The 17,500-nt window shown below is 39.1% G+C and overlaps 2 protein-coding genes across 4 annotated transcripts in view; one reads left to right on the forward strand and one right to left on the reverse strand.

Annotated features, from left to right (window-relative positions):
• glt1d1 (glycosyltransferase 1 domain containing 1) overlaps positions 1–6,249 on the reverse strand; it is a 22,091-nt gene extending 15,842 nt beyond the window's left edge. The window contains exons 1-5 of one of the 2 annotated variants that reach the window (XM_058390581.1): positions 6,005–6,249; positions 5,058–5,350; positions 4,344–4,498; positions 3,987–4,092; positions 1,462–1,513 (exon numbers count right to left, since the gene is read on the reverse strand). In XM_058390581.1, coding sequence (XP_058246564.1) covers positions 1,462–1,513; positions 3,987–4,092; positions 4,344–4,416 — 231 coding nt within the window. In that variant the 5' untranslated portion in view covers positions 4,417–4,498; positions 5,058–5,350; positions 6,005–6,249. The remainder of the gene's footprint in view (positions 1–1,461; positions 1,514–3,986; positions 4,093–4,343; positions 4,499–5,057; positions 5,351–6,004) is intronic. The other variant, XM_058390580.1, reaches the window with a different exon arrangement.
• A 1,569-nt stretch (positions 6,250–7,818) lies between these two features.
• slc15a4 (solute carrier family 15 member 4) overlaps positions 7,819–17,500 on the forward strand; it is a 55,238-nt gene continuing 45,556 nt past the window's right edge. For both annotated transcript variants that reach the window (XM_058389305.1, XM_058389306.1), the window contains exons 1-4: positions 7,819–8,073; positions 9,869–10,499; positions 13,773–14,062; positions 14,998–15,139. In XM_058389305.1, the coding sequence (XP_058245288.1) occupies positions 9,927–10,499; positions 13,773–14,062; positions 14,998–15,139 (1,005 nt within the window). In that variant the 5' untranslated portion in view covers positions 7,819–8,073; positions 9,869–9,926. The remainder of the gene's footprint in view (positions 8,074–9,868; positions 10,500–13,772; positions 14,063–14,997; positions 15,140–17,500) is intronic.

Consider the following 17,500-nt stretch of genomic DNA (forward strand, 5'->3'; position numbering starts at 1 on the left):
AACTGTCCAGTCACTGGGATGCAGCAGCTAAAATTTAAAGCAGTGTCAAAAAAATGCTACAACAAATTGGAGTTTCCGCCGGTTGCTATGTCGCTACCTCAGTCTTATCTACTGTTAACGCTTCCTAATTGGATGTATGACTTGAGTATATGTATGAATATTTGCCCATTACTGTGTTATATGTACTCGTTACCATGGTAACAATTCAACATGAAGGTGTATGTAACTGTGGCATCTGAGTGACATTTCCGTCCACTATTCTCTGGTGAATGGAATTATGGGATTGATTTTCTTTTCAATAAAACGATCAAAGAAAGAAACTAATTTTTGTAGCCTCCCTAGGTAGCATCCGTCCAATCAGAGCGCAGCATTAGCCTCGATTAGCCTCACCGCGCACCGTGGATTCTGCCTCACGCTCTATAAACCAGCTGCTTTTTTAAAATGACCCAGACCTCTCTGCATACTTCTATTTTTCTATTAAGCGTTCCTCAAAGCCACGTGAAATCCTTCTGCTCGAGCATGAAAAGAGGCGGAAGTATAATCAGGAGTAATCTCTGCACGATGCTAAAAATCAATATATAAAAATAATAGAGCAGCGGGAGCGCGATAACGGAATAATGCTGTGGCTCGCTCGAGATCAAGCGAATCATTTCACACACACAGAGAGAGGAAATTGGCTGGATGTTATCAGCACTGGGTGCCTGCTGTGTGTGTGTGTGTGTGTGTGTCTGTGTGTGTGTGTTGGGGTGTGTGTGTTGGGGTGTGTGTGTGTGTGTGTCTGTGTGTGTGTGTCTGTGTGTGTGTGTTGGTGTATGTGTTTGTGTGTGTGTGTTGGTGTGTGTGTGTGTGTTGGGGTGTGTGTGTGTGTGTTGGTGTGAGTCTAATCCACCAATGAAACTCCGATGAAATGATGCATTATTATGGGATGCTGCTGAGAATGATTACTATAGTCGTCATTGTTTGTAGACATTTGTATTTATTAGTGATTTGGGTTAGACACATTAGTCTGCGGTCTCTCTCTCTCTCGTTCGTTTTCCGCATCATTAAAGACCAACGGCGACGGTTCGCTCGGTCGATGGGTTTTCCCCCCGATAACTGCTTTATTATTGTTCACTGCACTTCGTTTCTACAGAAAAACAAGACGCTCGGCTTCGGTAAAGTTGTCTGCCTCAAGATAAACTCACATAAGCTAGGTTAAGATTTATAATAAATAAATAAACACATATTTACAGTATAAAAGGTGATTATCGACAAACAGACACTAAGACACTGGAGGAAGGACTGATTAAGAGTGACTCCTCTTCATCACCTCAGCATGATGATGATTAGCAGCACAATACAAAGGGTTTTATTCTTTATAAGGGCAATGTGGTGTCAGATCTGAGAGATTTAGCATGAAATTCAGCACAGAGTTGGTTTTCACTCAGAAGGCTGAAGGACTTCTGAAAACCAGCATCTTACCAAGTAAGTCTCGGCTTTGTGCTTCATCTCCTCTGTGAACGCTACGGCAAACCTGTGAAGAGAGAGAGAGAGAGAGAGAGAGAGAGAGAGAGAGACAGATCACTTCTGAGTTCACTTGAGTTTTAAAGAAAAAAAACTCTGACACACTGTATTGCCAAAAGTTTTGGGACACCCGTCCAAATCATTGAATTCAGGGGTTGTTTTTCAGGGGTTGTTTTTCAGGGGTCGGGCATGAATTCAATGATTTGGAGGGATGTCCCAATATCTTGTACTCTGAATACTGAATTCTAAATTGTTTTGGCCAAATGTTTTTAAAAGACTAGCTAAAAAAATAATAATAAATGTAAAAAAAAAAATTTAAAAAAAGCATCCATAATTTCTGTGAAAGAGTTTAAGCCTGACAGAATCTATGAATATATTTACTCTTGAGGGAACCGAATCACTTCGAATCGAATTCAAAGCCAAATGAATCGTGAATCAAATCGACTCTGTGTCAGTGTCACATGATTCACACTTCTGATCAGATGATCTAGATTGATTCAGTGAATTTAAAGACAATAACTGGGGCATCAATCATAAATTCAATGATAAATTGGTTATTAATGAATAAGGACATAGGACTGGTGTGTAAAAAAAAATAAATTATATTTTTAAGTGTGTAAATAATTTAATAAGCTGGCAAAGTGATTCAGCTGCAATTCACATATTTTTTATTTATTTATTTATTTATTTATTTATTTATTTATTTATTTATTTATTTTTAATAGCCCTACTCTACATCATCATTTGCAAATGAATGGTAGGCTGACCCCCAGATTCTGACCACACACAGTAACACAGACGGAAGTCTGATGCTTTCTAACATTAAAAAAATATTCAAGGAAGTATAAAAACAAAAAATGGAGCTGTTTTTGTATAGTTGGGGGGGGTCAAATTTACATATTCATTTAATTTCTTGATAAAAGAAAAGGAGTCTAGGAGCTTCTTCTTTTTCTTCTTCATTTCCTCTAGTAATGTTTATTTGCAGAGCAGCCATGTTAAAGTTCTGTGAAGCGATGGCTTTCTTCTCACTTCTGCCTTTGAACCAGGAAGTCGCTGTCAATTCAGGTGCAAAAATCACACACACACACACACACACACACACTTCAGGGCCTTCTTCACACTTCTTCTTTTGTATTTACAGGAAAACAGAGACTTGCTGTTTTTTTCCCCTTCAGTGTGTGAGGAAAAAAGAAAAGTGTCACTTTTCGTCTTTGTCGTCTTTTACACCTTCCTGTCTTTCTTCTCCGCCATTCTGAGGGGCATGGGATTGATGATGAAGCCAGTGTGTAGATACAGCAGCAGGGGGTCTTGACTAAAAGGAGTGTGCGGCTTTCAGAGTTCGACTCTTAGCGAATACAAACTCCGCGTTCAGGCAGGAATGATCAAGCCTGTTCTTTTTATTATGGCCGAATCCAGCGCAGAGAATGTCAGGGTTAAGGATTCACGAGAGCGGCGTACACGCGACTGCACACGTGAACCGTTTCATCCCACTCACGTACGAATTCCTCAAAGCCACATCGATCCGTTTGATCGTCTCATATTCCGCGGAGACTCGTCTGTTAGCTTCCTGATCCGTGTGTAGAACTTCCAGTGAGTTTTTTGTTTTATTTTTCTGCAGTAAACTTTAGCCTCACGTCCATGTTTACAGTAAAAAACGCTACACAAGGTCAATTCAACGCCTTTATCTTTAGTTTTTAGTTATTTCTCAACAAACCTGACTGAAATGTTGATATTATGAACAGTTCTTTTGCTAATTTGCATAGTCATGTGTCTCATTTCCATATATCTAGCGTACTTATTAACTAGCTACACCATTAGCTTAACTTTCAGGCACAGCAAACAGTCTTATCTTTATTTTTATACACACTTCATCTGCTTGTATGACTTCCTATTCATTTCACTCGAATAGCAATAAATTGGTTTCCTCTACAGTGGATTTAACGCTAAATTCGAAGCTTCCTTCAAAAACACACTATTAAAGTCTTTTTTTACAAATTGATCAACATATCTGAGAGAAATGTTGATATTCCGAGTGTTTTTATCTCCTTTCTGTTGTCTCTGTGTTTCCTTCATACCTTTACTATAAAAGTGCCAACTCTTCACTAACTAGCTAGTTGTATTGGCATCCATGTTACACGGTTGCTTAGCAACAGCATTATTTTTGACTTAACCTACATGAACTGCTTGACTTCCCGTTAAATCTAATTTGATGTTTCCTCACTAGGAATTAATACAGTATTGATTTTTTTCTCAACACATCTGAGAGAAATGTTGACATTCCAAATTTTTGGAGATTTTATCTCATTTCCGCTGTCATTGTGTCTTTCCTTAATACAAATAAAAGAAATTGCATCCATGTGCTAGCTAGCTGTAGTCCTGTATTCATCCATGTAGCCCAGTTGCTTAGCAACAGTGTCCTCTTCATATGAATAAATTAAAAAATGTGATATATTTCTTTTCCCCTCAGAGGGCGTTAGCCTCACCTGGCTCTGTGCAGAACTTCCTCCATGACACTTCGCTTGTGTTCGTCCTTCACGTCCTCGTTGATGTCCGTCCCTCCGAAGATCACTCCGAAAGGCAGTCCCACATCTGCAGCCATGTTAGAAAAGAAAACGTGACCCTCTCAACAAGGAACAATGCTGCTAATGAATTAACATGTTAGCATTAGCCATGTAGCTCCAGCAAACATGTGAAGAAGCTAAAAAACATTCCTTTAACATAGCTGTAATGTTAGCGTGTGAGTGTGTGTGTATGTGTGTGTGTATGTGTGTGTGTGCGTGCGTGCGTGTGTGTGTGTGTGTGTGTGTGTGTAATCAGGTTTATCTGGTTAAAGAGATCACCTAAGAGAAGTCTTCCTCCTTTAAACAGATGGATCGCCAGCGCCGCGTCAAACCGTTCTGGACCTTGGCTCATCAGCAGCTTTACCTCAGAAGCCGAGTCGAAGTCTCTGGTGTCCCGAAGCACACAGACATGACCTGCGCTCTCGATATGATCTCTAATAACACACAATAATACACAAGACACCATCAGTAACACCTAGCTACCTAGCTAACTAATTCAGCTTAGCATAATGCTATACAATGCTAGCAGAAGGCGAACATTTGATATGACAAATTTTCTCAACACATGATGCATAGCAAAAACTATTCTACATCTACATCTATTAATTAATTAATTAATTAAGATCCGTTTAGAACCTAGCTAGCAAATAGCACACAAACCTAAAAATTTCTCTACTCAGGTAATACAGAACATTAGCAAAAGGCTACAATGTAGCATGCTAAAACTCAAGGAAGAAAGAAAAATAAGAGCGGCCATTTAACAAGGACAAAAGTAATGGCACCCTGGGGGAAAGACTTACGAGGCGCTCTTTTAGCATTTCGTTGTAATTTTTAGTATATTTTAAAATGGGTTTTGTGTGTGTGGCTAAGTGGGAATCAGTTGTACAGTAAACATACCTGATAATTTATGGCAATTTGGCATTGAGCAATATTTACACAAGAATACAAAGAAAAATTAGGGTAAAGTTTGTTACAGGAAGAATTTTTAGTTACCAAAAGTATTGGGACACCCCTCCAGATCATTGAATTCAGGTGTTGTTTTTCAGGGGTTGGACTCGGCCCCTTAGTTCCAGTGAAAGGAACTCTTAATGCTTCAGCTTCATACCAAGACATTTTGGACAATTTCATGCTCTTTGTGGGAACAGTTTGGGGATGACCCCTTCCTGTTCCAACATGACTGCACACCAGTGACCAAAGCAAGGTCCATAAAGACATGGATGAGTGAGTTTGGTGTGGAGGAACTTGACTGTCCTGCACAGAGTCCTGACCTCAACTCCATAGAACACCTTTGGGATGAATTAGAGAGGAGACTGTGAGCCAGACCTTCTCGTCTAACATCAGTGCCTGACCTCACAAATGTGCTTCTAGAGGAACGGTCAGAAATTCGCATAAACCTTGTGGAAAGAGTTGAAGCTGTTATAGCTGCAAAGAGATGGGAGAACTCCATATTACATTCATGTGCATGGAAAGGTCCCAAAACTTTTGGCAATATAGTGTATATATACTTGAAATAACGTCACGTAATAATGAGATTTTGTTTAATTTACAACAAATAAAAGATTTCGTTTTTTTTTTTAGTTTTCTGTTCAACAGGCCACGCCCCCGTTATTAACGGAACCATATAAGTACATCCCCTGCCAACTATCAACTGTAAAACCACGCCCCTTGACAACAACATCCACTGAGAGCCTTAAAGCTGGCCGAAATATCGAAGATTTAAATATCGTTACTGATTTAAGTGATAAATATTTGTTGATTTGGGTTTTTCCGTTCATTTTTGACTTTCTATTTCTTCGATTTTTATACATGAAACTGCCATTTCCGGGATTATATTTTCAAAGCAATCTTCTAATAACGTTTTTTCTGATGATTTAACATTACAGGGATTCATTTGTCCACATGCTTAAAGTTTTTTTATTTAAATAAATCCATCTCTTTACCTTATCCTCTCCGCAGTGGTACAGTTCCCAGTTTTAGGACTGAGGCAAGCTAGGAACAGTAATTTCATTTCTACACTGTCTTGTCAAATAAATCTAATATAAATAAAAAACTTTACAGTTAAAATATCAGAAACAAAAGCTGGTCTCTCTAATAATCCCGTCCTGTACAACAGGAACACCGGTGCTGTATTTTTACACGGATATTTACTTTTGCATTTTGCCCTTGTTTTCTTAGTCTACCCGTATTCTGAAAGCCCGGAAGTTTGTTCGAGAGGTTTTCAGCCGTATTAACCAATCCCTGTGAAGAGGCTTGATGAAGTTAGCCAATCATAGACACGAAGGCGGGACATGTGTGAATACGGGTATGGAAACGTGTAGTCGTTTGCTTTTAGAATGGGTCCGTTCGATATTGCGTTCCCCCGGAAACAAGAACTGTAGGTCCGATTCGTTCCTGTTCATCAAAAGCCCTGAAATAAAACTATAAGCTTAACAATTTCTTCTTCTTCTTCTTCTTCCTCTTCTTCTTCTTCTTCTTCTTCTTCTTCTTCTTTTTCTTCTTCTTCGGGCTTTTCCCTTCAGGGGTCTCCACAGTGAATCATCTCTCTCCACCTATCCCTATCTTCTGCATCCTCAACACTTACACCCACTAGCTTCATATCCTCATTTATTACATCCATATACCTCCTCTTTGTCCTTCCTCTTTGCCTCCTGCCCGGCAGCTCCATGTCCAACATTCTCCTACCAATATACTCACTCTCCCTCCTCTGGACATGTCCAAACCATCTTAATCTGTCCTCCCTAACTTTGTCCCCCAAATGTCCAACATGAGCTGTCCCTCTGATGTACTCGTTCCTAATCCTGTCCAACCGTGTCACTCCCAAAGAGAACCCCAACATCTTCAGCTCTGCTACCTCCAGCTCTGACTCCTGTCTCTGTCTCAGTGACACTGTCTCATTCCAACCTGCACTTGCTTCTTTACCTCTTTATAAGCTTAATGATATAAAGAACTAAAAGTTGCTTACAATTATTTAATGTGAAACTAAAATTATATCTCACGTCTATTATTATATATAATTGATAGTGATGTAATAATATAAATGTAACAGGCAGTGGCAATGTTTTATCTTTTTTATGATAATAAATATATGTATTTATTAATTAATATTTTGTCACTAAATAAAAACAAAAGTAATAGAAAAAAAATAGTCAATATAAAAAGTAGGAAGTCATTCATTCACATGTAATGGTCTTCTTGATATTGTTTGTTTGTTTGTTTATTTATTTATTTATTTTAAAAAACCATGCCCTCAGATTATTATTTTTCATTTAAAAATAATTATTTTAGTCGTTTAATCTCTCTCTCTCTCTCTCTCTCTCTCTCTCTCTCTCTCTCTCTCTCTCTCTCTCTATATATATATATATATATATATATATATATATATATAATTTATTATAATTAAAAATAAGATAAATAATAAAAAAATAAATAAAACACTAGTGACACGAATAAAATAAAAGGAATGAAGAGAAAACAAAAAAGATAAACTATCTAAGAAAATATAAAAAAGCAAAAATAAAACAAAAAGGAAAGGAAAAGAAAATAGTAGAAAAAAAGGGAAAGAAGAGAAATTAATTTTAAAATAAAAGTGTGGAAAAAATGACATCGCGATATGGTAAATCTCGTTCAACCCGGAAGTGAGTGCATCACGTGGTCACAGAACGCGACGCCATTGGTCAGTGTGCGTGCGTGCGTTGTGAAACCTGTGTGTTGTTTATATGAAGCGGATGACGATGATACGCTTTGTCACAGTGAGCTCGGTAAATCCGCAGTGTCTACAAATCGGCTGTAGGGCGGATTTTAGGTTTGTGCTCGTGATCGCGGCGTGTGTCTCAGACGCTGATCCGCTCTCACCTCGGAGGGGTTTATTCCGGGGAGAGAGTGAACTTCTGCTCGGGGATTAGTCCGGAGAGTTTCAGCTGAAATGTTGAGCAGGAAATCGGTGGAGGGGATCAACAGCAGGCAGGCTGAGCTGTCAGGCTGAGAGATACACACACACAGAGTGTTTAAGGTAATGTGTGTGTGTGTGTGTGTGTGTGTGTGTGTGTGTGTTACAGTAACAAATCACGAGTTAAGAGTTGCAACACATGAACAGCTGATCAGGAAAGCTCAGAAATGTTTCTCTCTATCGCTTTATGTTAATGTGATGAGTTTTAATATACAGAAATATCACGATTTATCGGTTTATTAAATACCGACAAAGATGACATCATTAATATGAACAGTATTACAGACTCACAATTAAAGATACTGAACTGCGCGGCTCCTTGTCGCCTTTATGACGTAACAATTAGCTGAAGATGTTTAAAATAATCCTGGAACTCCTGAAGCTTCACCTCATGCAAGCTTTCCGACTTTAAACACCAAACAACACAACTCTGAGACTGTAAACACCTCTGAGGAAGAGTGTCTGAAATAGGAAAGAAAGTTATTTCAGAAATACACAAAGGTTTAATAACTGCCAAATAAACAGTAACACAGTGTTGTCTCATAAATGTGAAAACTGACTTAAATGGTAGAGTAATGTCTTGGAAAATAAATAAAGACTGAAAAAGAGGAAGATGGCTGAAGATTCGGTCATTTTAATGATTGTTCCAAACCTTTATCAACAACTGAGCTGATTCCTCTGTGTCTGTGTGTGTGTGTGTGTCTGTGTGTGTGTGTGTGTGTTCTTTTAAAAAGTGATAAAAATAAGAAGATATAATAATACACACAAATATTTTGGAAAACTCCATCAGTGTTTGCTGTTACCTGTGAAAAGCTTTTAGTTCATATTTTAGTTTTTTTCAAGTTAATTTTAAGTTAATTTTAGTTTTTTTTATAAATAAAATGCTAATTAGTATTCTAATATATTTGCATATTCATAAAATAGTTAATTATGTAAGTATTGTTATTATTATTATTGGCTGTCAAATTAGTTGTGCTGAACGTTTTCCAGTTTAAGAGCCCAAAGTTACAGACCTGTATAATAAACTTAATTACATCACAGTGCTGCTGAATTCTCCTCTCTGATTGGTCAGTAGTTGTTGGATTCTCCTCTCTGATTGGTCAGTAGTTGTTGAGTTCTCCTCTCTGATTGGTCAGTAGTTGTTGAGTTCTCCTCTCTGATTGGTCAGTAGTTGTTGAGTTCTCCTCTCTGATTGGTCAGTAGTTGTTGGATTCTCCTCTCTGATTGGTCAGTAGTTGTTGAGTTCTCCTCTCTGATTGGTCAGTAGTTGTTGGATTCTTCACTCTGATTGGTTGGTAGTCTTTGAATTCTCATTCTCGCGCTCGTTTTATTACATTATGGTTTCCGTAGTAACAGTTTTCTGTGTGAAACACAGTAACAGTCAGAGGTTAAAGTGTAATCTTCAGGACTGAGTTTACTCTCTAAAGAAGACTTGAAGAGAGAAATTAATGAGAGGGTGCTGAGGGAGCGAGTGATACTGGCTGCTGTAACGTGAGCGAGAACAGGAAGTGACGTGTTCCACAGGGTGCCACAACAATAAAAGTAATTATAAATGGATAAAAAATGGGTTTTTATTTTTTAATAAATGTGTAATTTTTGGCACATTGGATGTGACACTTCAGGGTGTGTGTGTGTGGTATTAGTAACTCCACCTCATCACACCGCTCTGGATGTTGATTATTTTCCTCTAGCTGCACAACACAGACTGTATTCTTCCCTACCTACATGCTCTGAGAAGTAAAATCTGGAGTCCTGTTTTTGCCTGATTATTTTGATTGGAGTATTGAAATATTTAAAAGCCATTTGATTTAGTAATATCTTTTTAAAAAATAATTCATCATCCTAATTGTTCTTTCAGGTTTCCTCAGAAGAGAGACGTCTTTGATTCCTTTAGAAGACCTCCATCAGGACACGTCATGTCGAACCCGGGTGTAAATGAGAACACTCCTCTTTTGGACAGCACAGGGAGTCTTTACAGGCCGGAGTCCATTTTCCGAGGGCGGGGCCTGGCCTGCGCCGCCATCCTGCTGGCCGAGTCTCTGGAGCGCGTGGCTTTTTACGGCATCACCTCCAACCTGGTGCTGTTCCTCAATGGCAGCCCGTTTTACTGGGAGGGAACGCTAGCCAGCCAGGCGCCGCTCATTTTCATGGGTGTGACTTATCTGGTGTCTCCGTTCGGCGGCTGGTTGGCCGACGCCTACCTCGGAAAGTTCTGGACCATCGCAGGGAGTTTCGTCTTGTATTTACTGGGGATGCTGCTTTTTCCCTTCGTGTCCAGTGATAACACTCGGGTGGGGCTGTGCGGAGAGGAGATGGCGTTTCCTGTCCAGCCGGTGGAGTGTTTCAACACGAGCACCTCACTTCCTGCCAACGTCAGCTGTCCGACCCGGAAGGCCTACTGCAGCCCTGTAATCTACTCGGGCCTGGTGCTGGTGGCTTTGGGCGTGGGAGCGGTGAAGTCCAACATCACGCCGTTCGGAGCGGATCAGGTAACAAACGAATCCGAATCATTTGAGTGATTCACTCAGAAAGAGTTCAGCTAATAATCCTGTTTGTTCTTGCTGAGGTTTAGGAAGTTGCACAAGTTTGGAAAATCTGCTGAAATCTGGATGAATAAATCCTGTTAATTCCAAACCTAAAAAAATCCAAGCCAGCTTTTTATGATTTACTTTTCAGACGAACTTAAGAAAATTATACACATAAATAAATGAGCTTTAGAAAATTTTAAACATAAATAATTGAGCTTTAGATAATTATAAACCTACATAAATGAGGTTTAGAAAATTATAATCATAAATAAATGAGCTTTAGAAAATTATAAACATAAATAAATGAGCTTAAGAAAATTATAAACATAAATAAACAAATAAATAAAGTAAAAAAAAGGACAAATAAATATGCAAAAGAAAAAGAAAGTCACAGCTCCTCCACTTCTCCTCCACTTTAATGAATGTGAGATACACATTTAATGAATATCAGAAAGGCCCCTCCCCCTTTTTCCTAACCTGGGAAAGTGGTGCTGAGGTAGCTTCATTTACACAGACGAATCTGATTGGCCGTTACATTAAATGATGCAGTAACACTTGCCTTACTATGTGTTCAGATCAGATTTATTAATGTAGAGAATCTTCTGACCAATCAGATTATCCCACCTAAAAACAAACAAATAAATAAACAAATAAAAAATATATTTTCTTATATTAATGGTGACTTTAAGTAACATGGATATTTTAGCCACAATTTTAAGATTTTTATATTTATAAATTCAGACGTATTATTTCATATCTAATTATTATGTATATAAAAAGTTATTTTAAATATAATTTTGTATTTATTATTGTTAATAAATAAATAAATAAATGATAGTTTTAGTTGCATTTTTACAGCTTTCTTGAAGGAAATCAATAAAATAAAACATAAAATTTAACATTCTAATATAAATATATCATAAAGATAGTAATTAAATAAGCAGCAGCACAACATGACCAGATTCTTCACTGCATCCTGATTCTCCAGTGTTAATAACAGAGTTATTAGCCCAGTGTTTGGTGTGCAGTGTTTCTGATGCGGTCGTGTAAAACTGAGGCTCGGTTTCACTTCATGAATCTGGCGAGGTGACACAAACCAGGCGTTATTTCAAATTAGAGGCAGTGAAAAAAAAGGCAGGAGAGTCACAAGATCGAAACAAGTGTGATGTCTGTTGAAGCCACTTCCCAGTCACTAGCGAAGCCACCAGTGTTTTCTGTCCAGTACTGAACTTGTGTGTGTGTGTGTGTGTGTGTGACATGACTGAGCTCAGAAATATTCTATTTATCAGATTTTCCCCAAATCCCTAATTTATCTTCGATACTCTTTCATTAATGATCAGAATAAACCACCAAGAAGTGCTTCTGCTTAATGCAGTTGTTGGGTCATGTTTTTGTTTCTGTTGCCATGGTGATAGTGGCTCATCTCAACTAGTGCAAGTATGAAATTATCAGAAGTGTTCATGTAGCAAAAACATCTTTTTAATCTTTATCAGATTTCTTAGCTTGGTCTGAACAAATCGGCCATTTTTTGACCATTTAGCTCCATCCACATATTTGTGTAATATGCAAAATCTCCTCTTAAGGACTTCTCAATAATTATTAAAAACACATGATCACCAATCCTAGAAGGCGGAGCTTGAGTTACCGAAGCATCTGATTGGCTGCGTGGAGTCAGATTAAATGTTGAAAGGCATTTGAAAAGAACTTTTTCCCAAGAGCTGTATTGCATTTGCTATCAGCCAATCAGGGTTCAGCCTGGAATTTGGCACACTTGGAGCCAAAACTCTACGGTCTCATTAGCATTATATGACCTCTATTAACTGATGAAGATAATGTCTAGCACAGTCTTCCTCAGCTTTTGGAAGCTGTTGCTCATGCCACAGTGATCCAGCCCAAAGCCATCTGCCTTCTTACCCATACACAAGCTCATAGATGCTTTTGATTGGCTGAGGAGATAGAGTTTACTGCCCCTCCCACACAGCCATGGCTCTGGTATTGTAGATTCCAACTCATGATTTCCAGACGATAGAATGTTTTTTTTTTTTATGACCCTCAGGAGTAGTTATATTTGCAACTGGCAAGTTTGAAGGGTGCTTGGACCCCTCAGATCACTGCTTGCTGCTATGTTTATTGTAATTTTATTTTCTTTGTATGATTGACCTGTAGGGCTTTTTTTAAATGGCTAGTTTTACTTGTTAAAGCTAGTCAAGGAGTGAAAATAAAACTATAGTAAAGAATCTATACTTGGGCGGACTTGGTGTGTATCGGTCAGTATCGGTCATCTCTGATCTCCTGAACATTTCTCCAGTTTCAGCTCCGTTCCTTCACAGAAAGCGCTCTAGTGTCCGTTTCCAGAAGGTTTCTGACAGGACACACCTCTGTCTCTGTAGCTGCTTGTAGTCTTTATGCCTGTAACACACACTGATTGGATTCGTGTCACGTGACTCCGGCGTGATTCCGTTGGCCTACCTTACGGAGTTTATATAACCGGAATTAATGCATGCTCTTTTCTGCGAATTTATGGCATGCCGTAAAGGTTAATATCCTCCAGAGCGTTTTCTTAGAAATGTGGATTTCTCGTGTTGCTTAATTGGATTTTTTGTCACTTTATTGAAAATTCAGTAATTGAGTTTTTTTTCCTTCTTCTTCAGATTCGACTCCCACGCTTTAATAAAATCAAGGACACGGATATCGAGCGGGTTACAGCACGGCTTCGTCTCTGTAAATTGGTTGAGATGAGCTCCTTTATCACAGAGAGATGGGATTAGTGCTCTTCTAGCCTTTCAGTGCATGAAAGAGGTGATATGAGTATTTAGAGCTGGAAGATTTCTCTACTTCTGTAATGAGGGAAGCATCAGGTCTACACCAACTCCGGTGTAGGAATTTTTTTCCTCCGCTCTGATCAAGTCATTAATGCGCTTTCTGACCTGTTAATGTAGCCACTGGAAAAGGATGTAGCTTTCAAAATAAAGTTCAGCGGTTCCTCGGCTGACATTTTGCCGAGAGAAGTTTATATATATTTCTCCAGCGCTTTGCCATCGTTCTTCACTAATTGAAGCGTGTTCTCATTGAGTAATCTCAGTGGATATAATAACACAATAACACACCCAGTCGATACCAGGCGTCTCGTCAGCCTGTCTGTTCCAATCATGTCTTCTTCAGAACCTAATTCAGGTGATTTTTCTCTCAGTAGGTGTAATTAATCATACTCCTGATTCCTGTTCTTCCTCACAGGTGAAGGACCGCGGCCCAGAAGCCACGCGGCGTTTCTTTAACTGGTTTTACTGGTGTATTAATCTGGGCGCTATCGTGTCCCTGGGTGGTGTCGCGTACATCCAGCAGAATATCAGCTTCTCCGTGGGCTTCACCATCCCCACCGTCTGTCTGGGAATCTCTCTGATCGTCTTCCTCCTGGGACGCACTGTCTTCATCATGAAACCTCCAGACGGCAGCGCGTTCACACACCTGGTGAAGATCCTGGGATCGGCCTGCTGTGGAGGACCTGCAGAACCTCAACTGCTCAGGTAAGAACTCACACAGAAATGATAGGATGGATGAGTGGGTGGATGGATGGATGGATGGATTGGTAACTGATGGATGGATGGATGAATGAACTGATAGATGCATGAATGGATGTGTGGATGGGTGAACTGATGGATGGATGAATGGATAAATGGATGAATGAACTAATGGATGGATGGACGGATAGGTGGATGAACTGAAGGATGGATAAATGGATGGTTGGCTAAATTAACTGTTGGGTGGATAAATGGGTGGGTGGGTGGATGGATGAACTGGTGGATGGATAACTTGGATGAACAGATGAAATGATGGATGGGTGGATGGAAGGATGGATAGGTGGATGAACTGATGGAAGGATGGATAGGTGGATGAACTGATGAATGGATAAATGGATGGATGGCTAAATGAACTGATGGGTGGGTGGATGGATGAACTGATAAATTGGTGGGTGGGTAGATGGGTGTATGGATCAAATGATGAATAGATAAATGGCTGGATGGATGGATGGATGGATGGATGGATGGATGAACAGATGGATGGTCAGATGTGTGGATGGTCCTTAAGACACTGAAGGAGATTTCTTGAACTGGTGAAATGAGCTTTAAGGGAAATCCACAATTTATTCCTGCTTCTTTTTATAATATAATATAATATAATATAATATAATATAATATAATATAATATAATATAATATAATATAATATAATATAATATAATATAATATAATATAATATAATATAATATAATATAATATAACATAACATCATATGATATAATATAATATAACATCATATGATATAATATAATATAACATCATATAATATAATATAATATAATATAATATAATATAATATAATATAATATAAATCTTTTTATAATAAATAAAATGCATTTAAATTAAAAATCTCAATGAGGTTTTTTCTGCTCCACCTCGCAGGCCAAAGCCGAGTCTGCTGGACGGAGCGAAGGTGGCCTACGGAGGGAGATTCTCTGAAGAGAAAGTAGAGGAAGTGAAATCGCTGCTGAAAATCCTGCCTGTCTTTCTGGCTCTCATCCCTTACTGGACCGTCTACTTCCAGGTCAGTCACATGCTTCCTTCCCATTAAAGAATGATTCTTTTTGTATTTTATCCATTTCTAGATACACAAAATTCTGTGAAAAGAAGATAGTTCCTGTTCTGGTTCTGGTTAAAGCAGATATAAAGAGCAGCTTGTCCAGAAAGAAAGAAACTGAGAGAAATCTGAGCGATGTTTTTTTTAAGGAGCTCATCATGAAATGTTAAAAATATCATTCTGAAATTTGTTTTTTTTTCCCAGTCCAGAGATAAGTGAAGTTCCTCTTTCACTCTCGCTGTGACCTTCACACGTAACCATTTCTTTCTCACAGGAAATGCGTGCGAGGTCCTTTTTTTTTTTTTTTTTTTAAAGGCAGTTTGGGTTTTTCTTCAGAATTGCCGGAATTTTCTTTTTTTCTCTCTCGTGCATTCGTCTGAACGATTTCTTTTTCTTTTTCTTTCACTTTTGCTTGATGAAACCAAATTGTTATCATCACGAACACAAGGAGCTCGATTTCATGAACAGATTATAATCGCTAAAGTCACAAGCACAAACTTTTAAGAGACTCCACAGTTAGCTCCGCCCACTTTACCTCACAAACCAGAGGATCTTCTGGTGAAGTTTATTATTCAGAGCCACAGCATTCAGCTCTAGGTCAGTTTCCTCTCTGCTTCCTCCGCTACACGACTCTCCCGTCTCCTTTTCTTTGGCAGAATGAACTCGCGGTGTGATATCGACATGCTAAAGTGGGCTTTGAAAGGATACGAGATTGGTCTCCCACCAATTACACGTAAAGGTCACTTACGAAGTGTCGCATTTCCTGACACCTTCTGCTTGATTTTTTTCTCTTTCTAGCTGTTAGCTGCTCATTACCTCACATTTCTCTCATTTAGCGAGACTTCAAGGACATTTTAGACTCCTTATTATCTTTAGAGAAAATTTGAACTGTTATTCTTATCTGCTGCTTTCTTTCCTCGCATGTTGTCGTGTTGCGACGGTGGTCATACTGTACGCCTGAGTCTGGGTGGAACTTTACAACTGACACAATTATCACTGTCTGTGGTCAAGGGAAGTGTTTAGGACGTTTCACCTCCAATTTACCAATTAAGAATTTATGAAATGGATGGATGAGGAGGATTGATGGACAGAACAGTTTGTGACAGATGGACAGACTGGCAGGTGGACAGGTGGAATGATGGACTGACGGATTGATGTACAGGTATATAAGTGGACCGTGACAGAGAGATGGACAGATGACTGGAGTGCACAAATGTGTAGTAAAAGGACCTATAAAATGGATAGATAGACTGGCTGTTGGAAGGAATAGTGTATGAATGGAGTGACTGAAGGAGGTGGTGATTAATAGACAGACAGATCAAGTGATTTATGTAGTGATGAAGTGATGGAATGATTGAAAGGGAAATGAATGGATGTATGGGGTGATGAGTGGATTAGATGCATCAAGTGATGAATAAAGTGATGGATGGATGGATGGATGGATGGATGGGTAGATGCATGGAGGGTTACGTGAATGAATGGATGGAGGGAGAAATGGATGGAGTGATGTGTGAAGGGATGCATGGATAGTGGGATGGATGGGTGGATGGTATGATGAATTGGTGGAGTGATGGATGAATTGGTGGAGTGATGGAGGGAGGATGGTGTGATGGATGGAGTGATGGATGGATGGACTGATGTGATGGATGTGATCGATGAATGGGTGGAGTGATGAATGGAGTGATGGAGGATGGATAGATGGAATGATAAATGGAGTGATGGATGGAGTAGTGGATGGAGTGATGGATGGAGAAGTGATGAATGGTGTGATGGAGGATAGAGTGGTGAATGTTGTGATGGATTGGAATCAGATGTAAAAGTAAATAAATACAGATGGTGTGGTGTTATGGTGTGGTGTTATGGTGTGGTGTTATGGTGTGTTGTTATGGTGTGGTGTTATGGTGTGTGTAATGGTGTGGTGTTATGGTGTGGTGTTATGGTGTGTGTAATGGTGTATGTTACGGTGTGGTGTTATGGTGTGGTGTTATGGTGTGTGTAATGGTGTATGTTACGGTGTGGTGTTATGGTGTGGTGTTATGGTGTGGTGTTATGGTGTGTGTAATGGTGTGGTGTTATGGTGTGTTGTTATGGTGTGGTGTTATGGTGTGGTGTTATGGTGTGTTGTTATGGTGTGTTGTTATGGTGTGTTGTTATGGTGTGTGTTATGGTGTGTTGTTATGGTGTGTTGTTATGGTGTGGTGTTATGGTGTGTGTAATGGTGTATGTTACGGTGTGGTGTTATGGTGTGGTGTTATGGTGTGGTGTTATGGTGTGTGTTATGGTGTATGTTACGGTGTGGTGTTATGGTGTGGTGTTATGGTGTGGTGT

This window comes from Hemibagrus wyckioides, linkage group LG05 (assembly GCF_019097595.1).
Source record: "Hemibagrus wyckioides isolate EC202008001 linkage group LG05, SWU_Hwy_1.0, whole genome shotgun sequence".
In the NCBI taxonomy this organism is placed as follows: Eukaryota; Metazoa; Chordata; class Actinopteri; order Siluriformes; family Bagridae; genus Hemibagrus; species Hemibagrus wyckioides.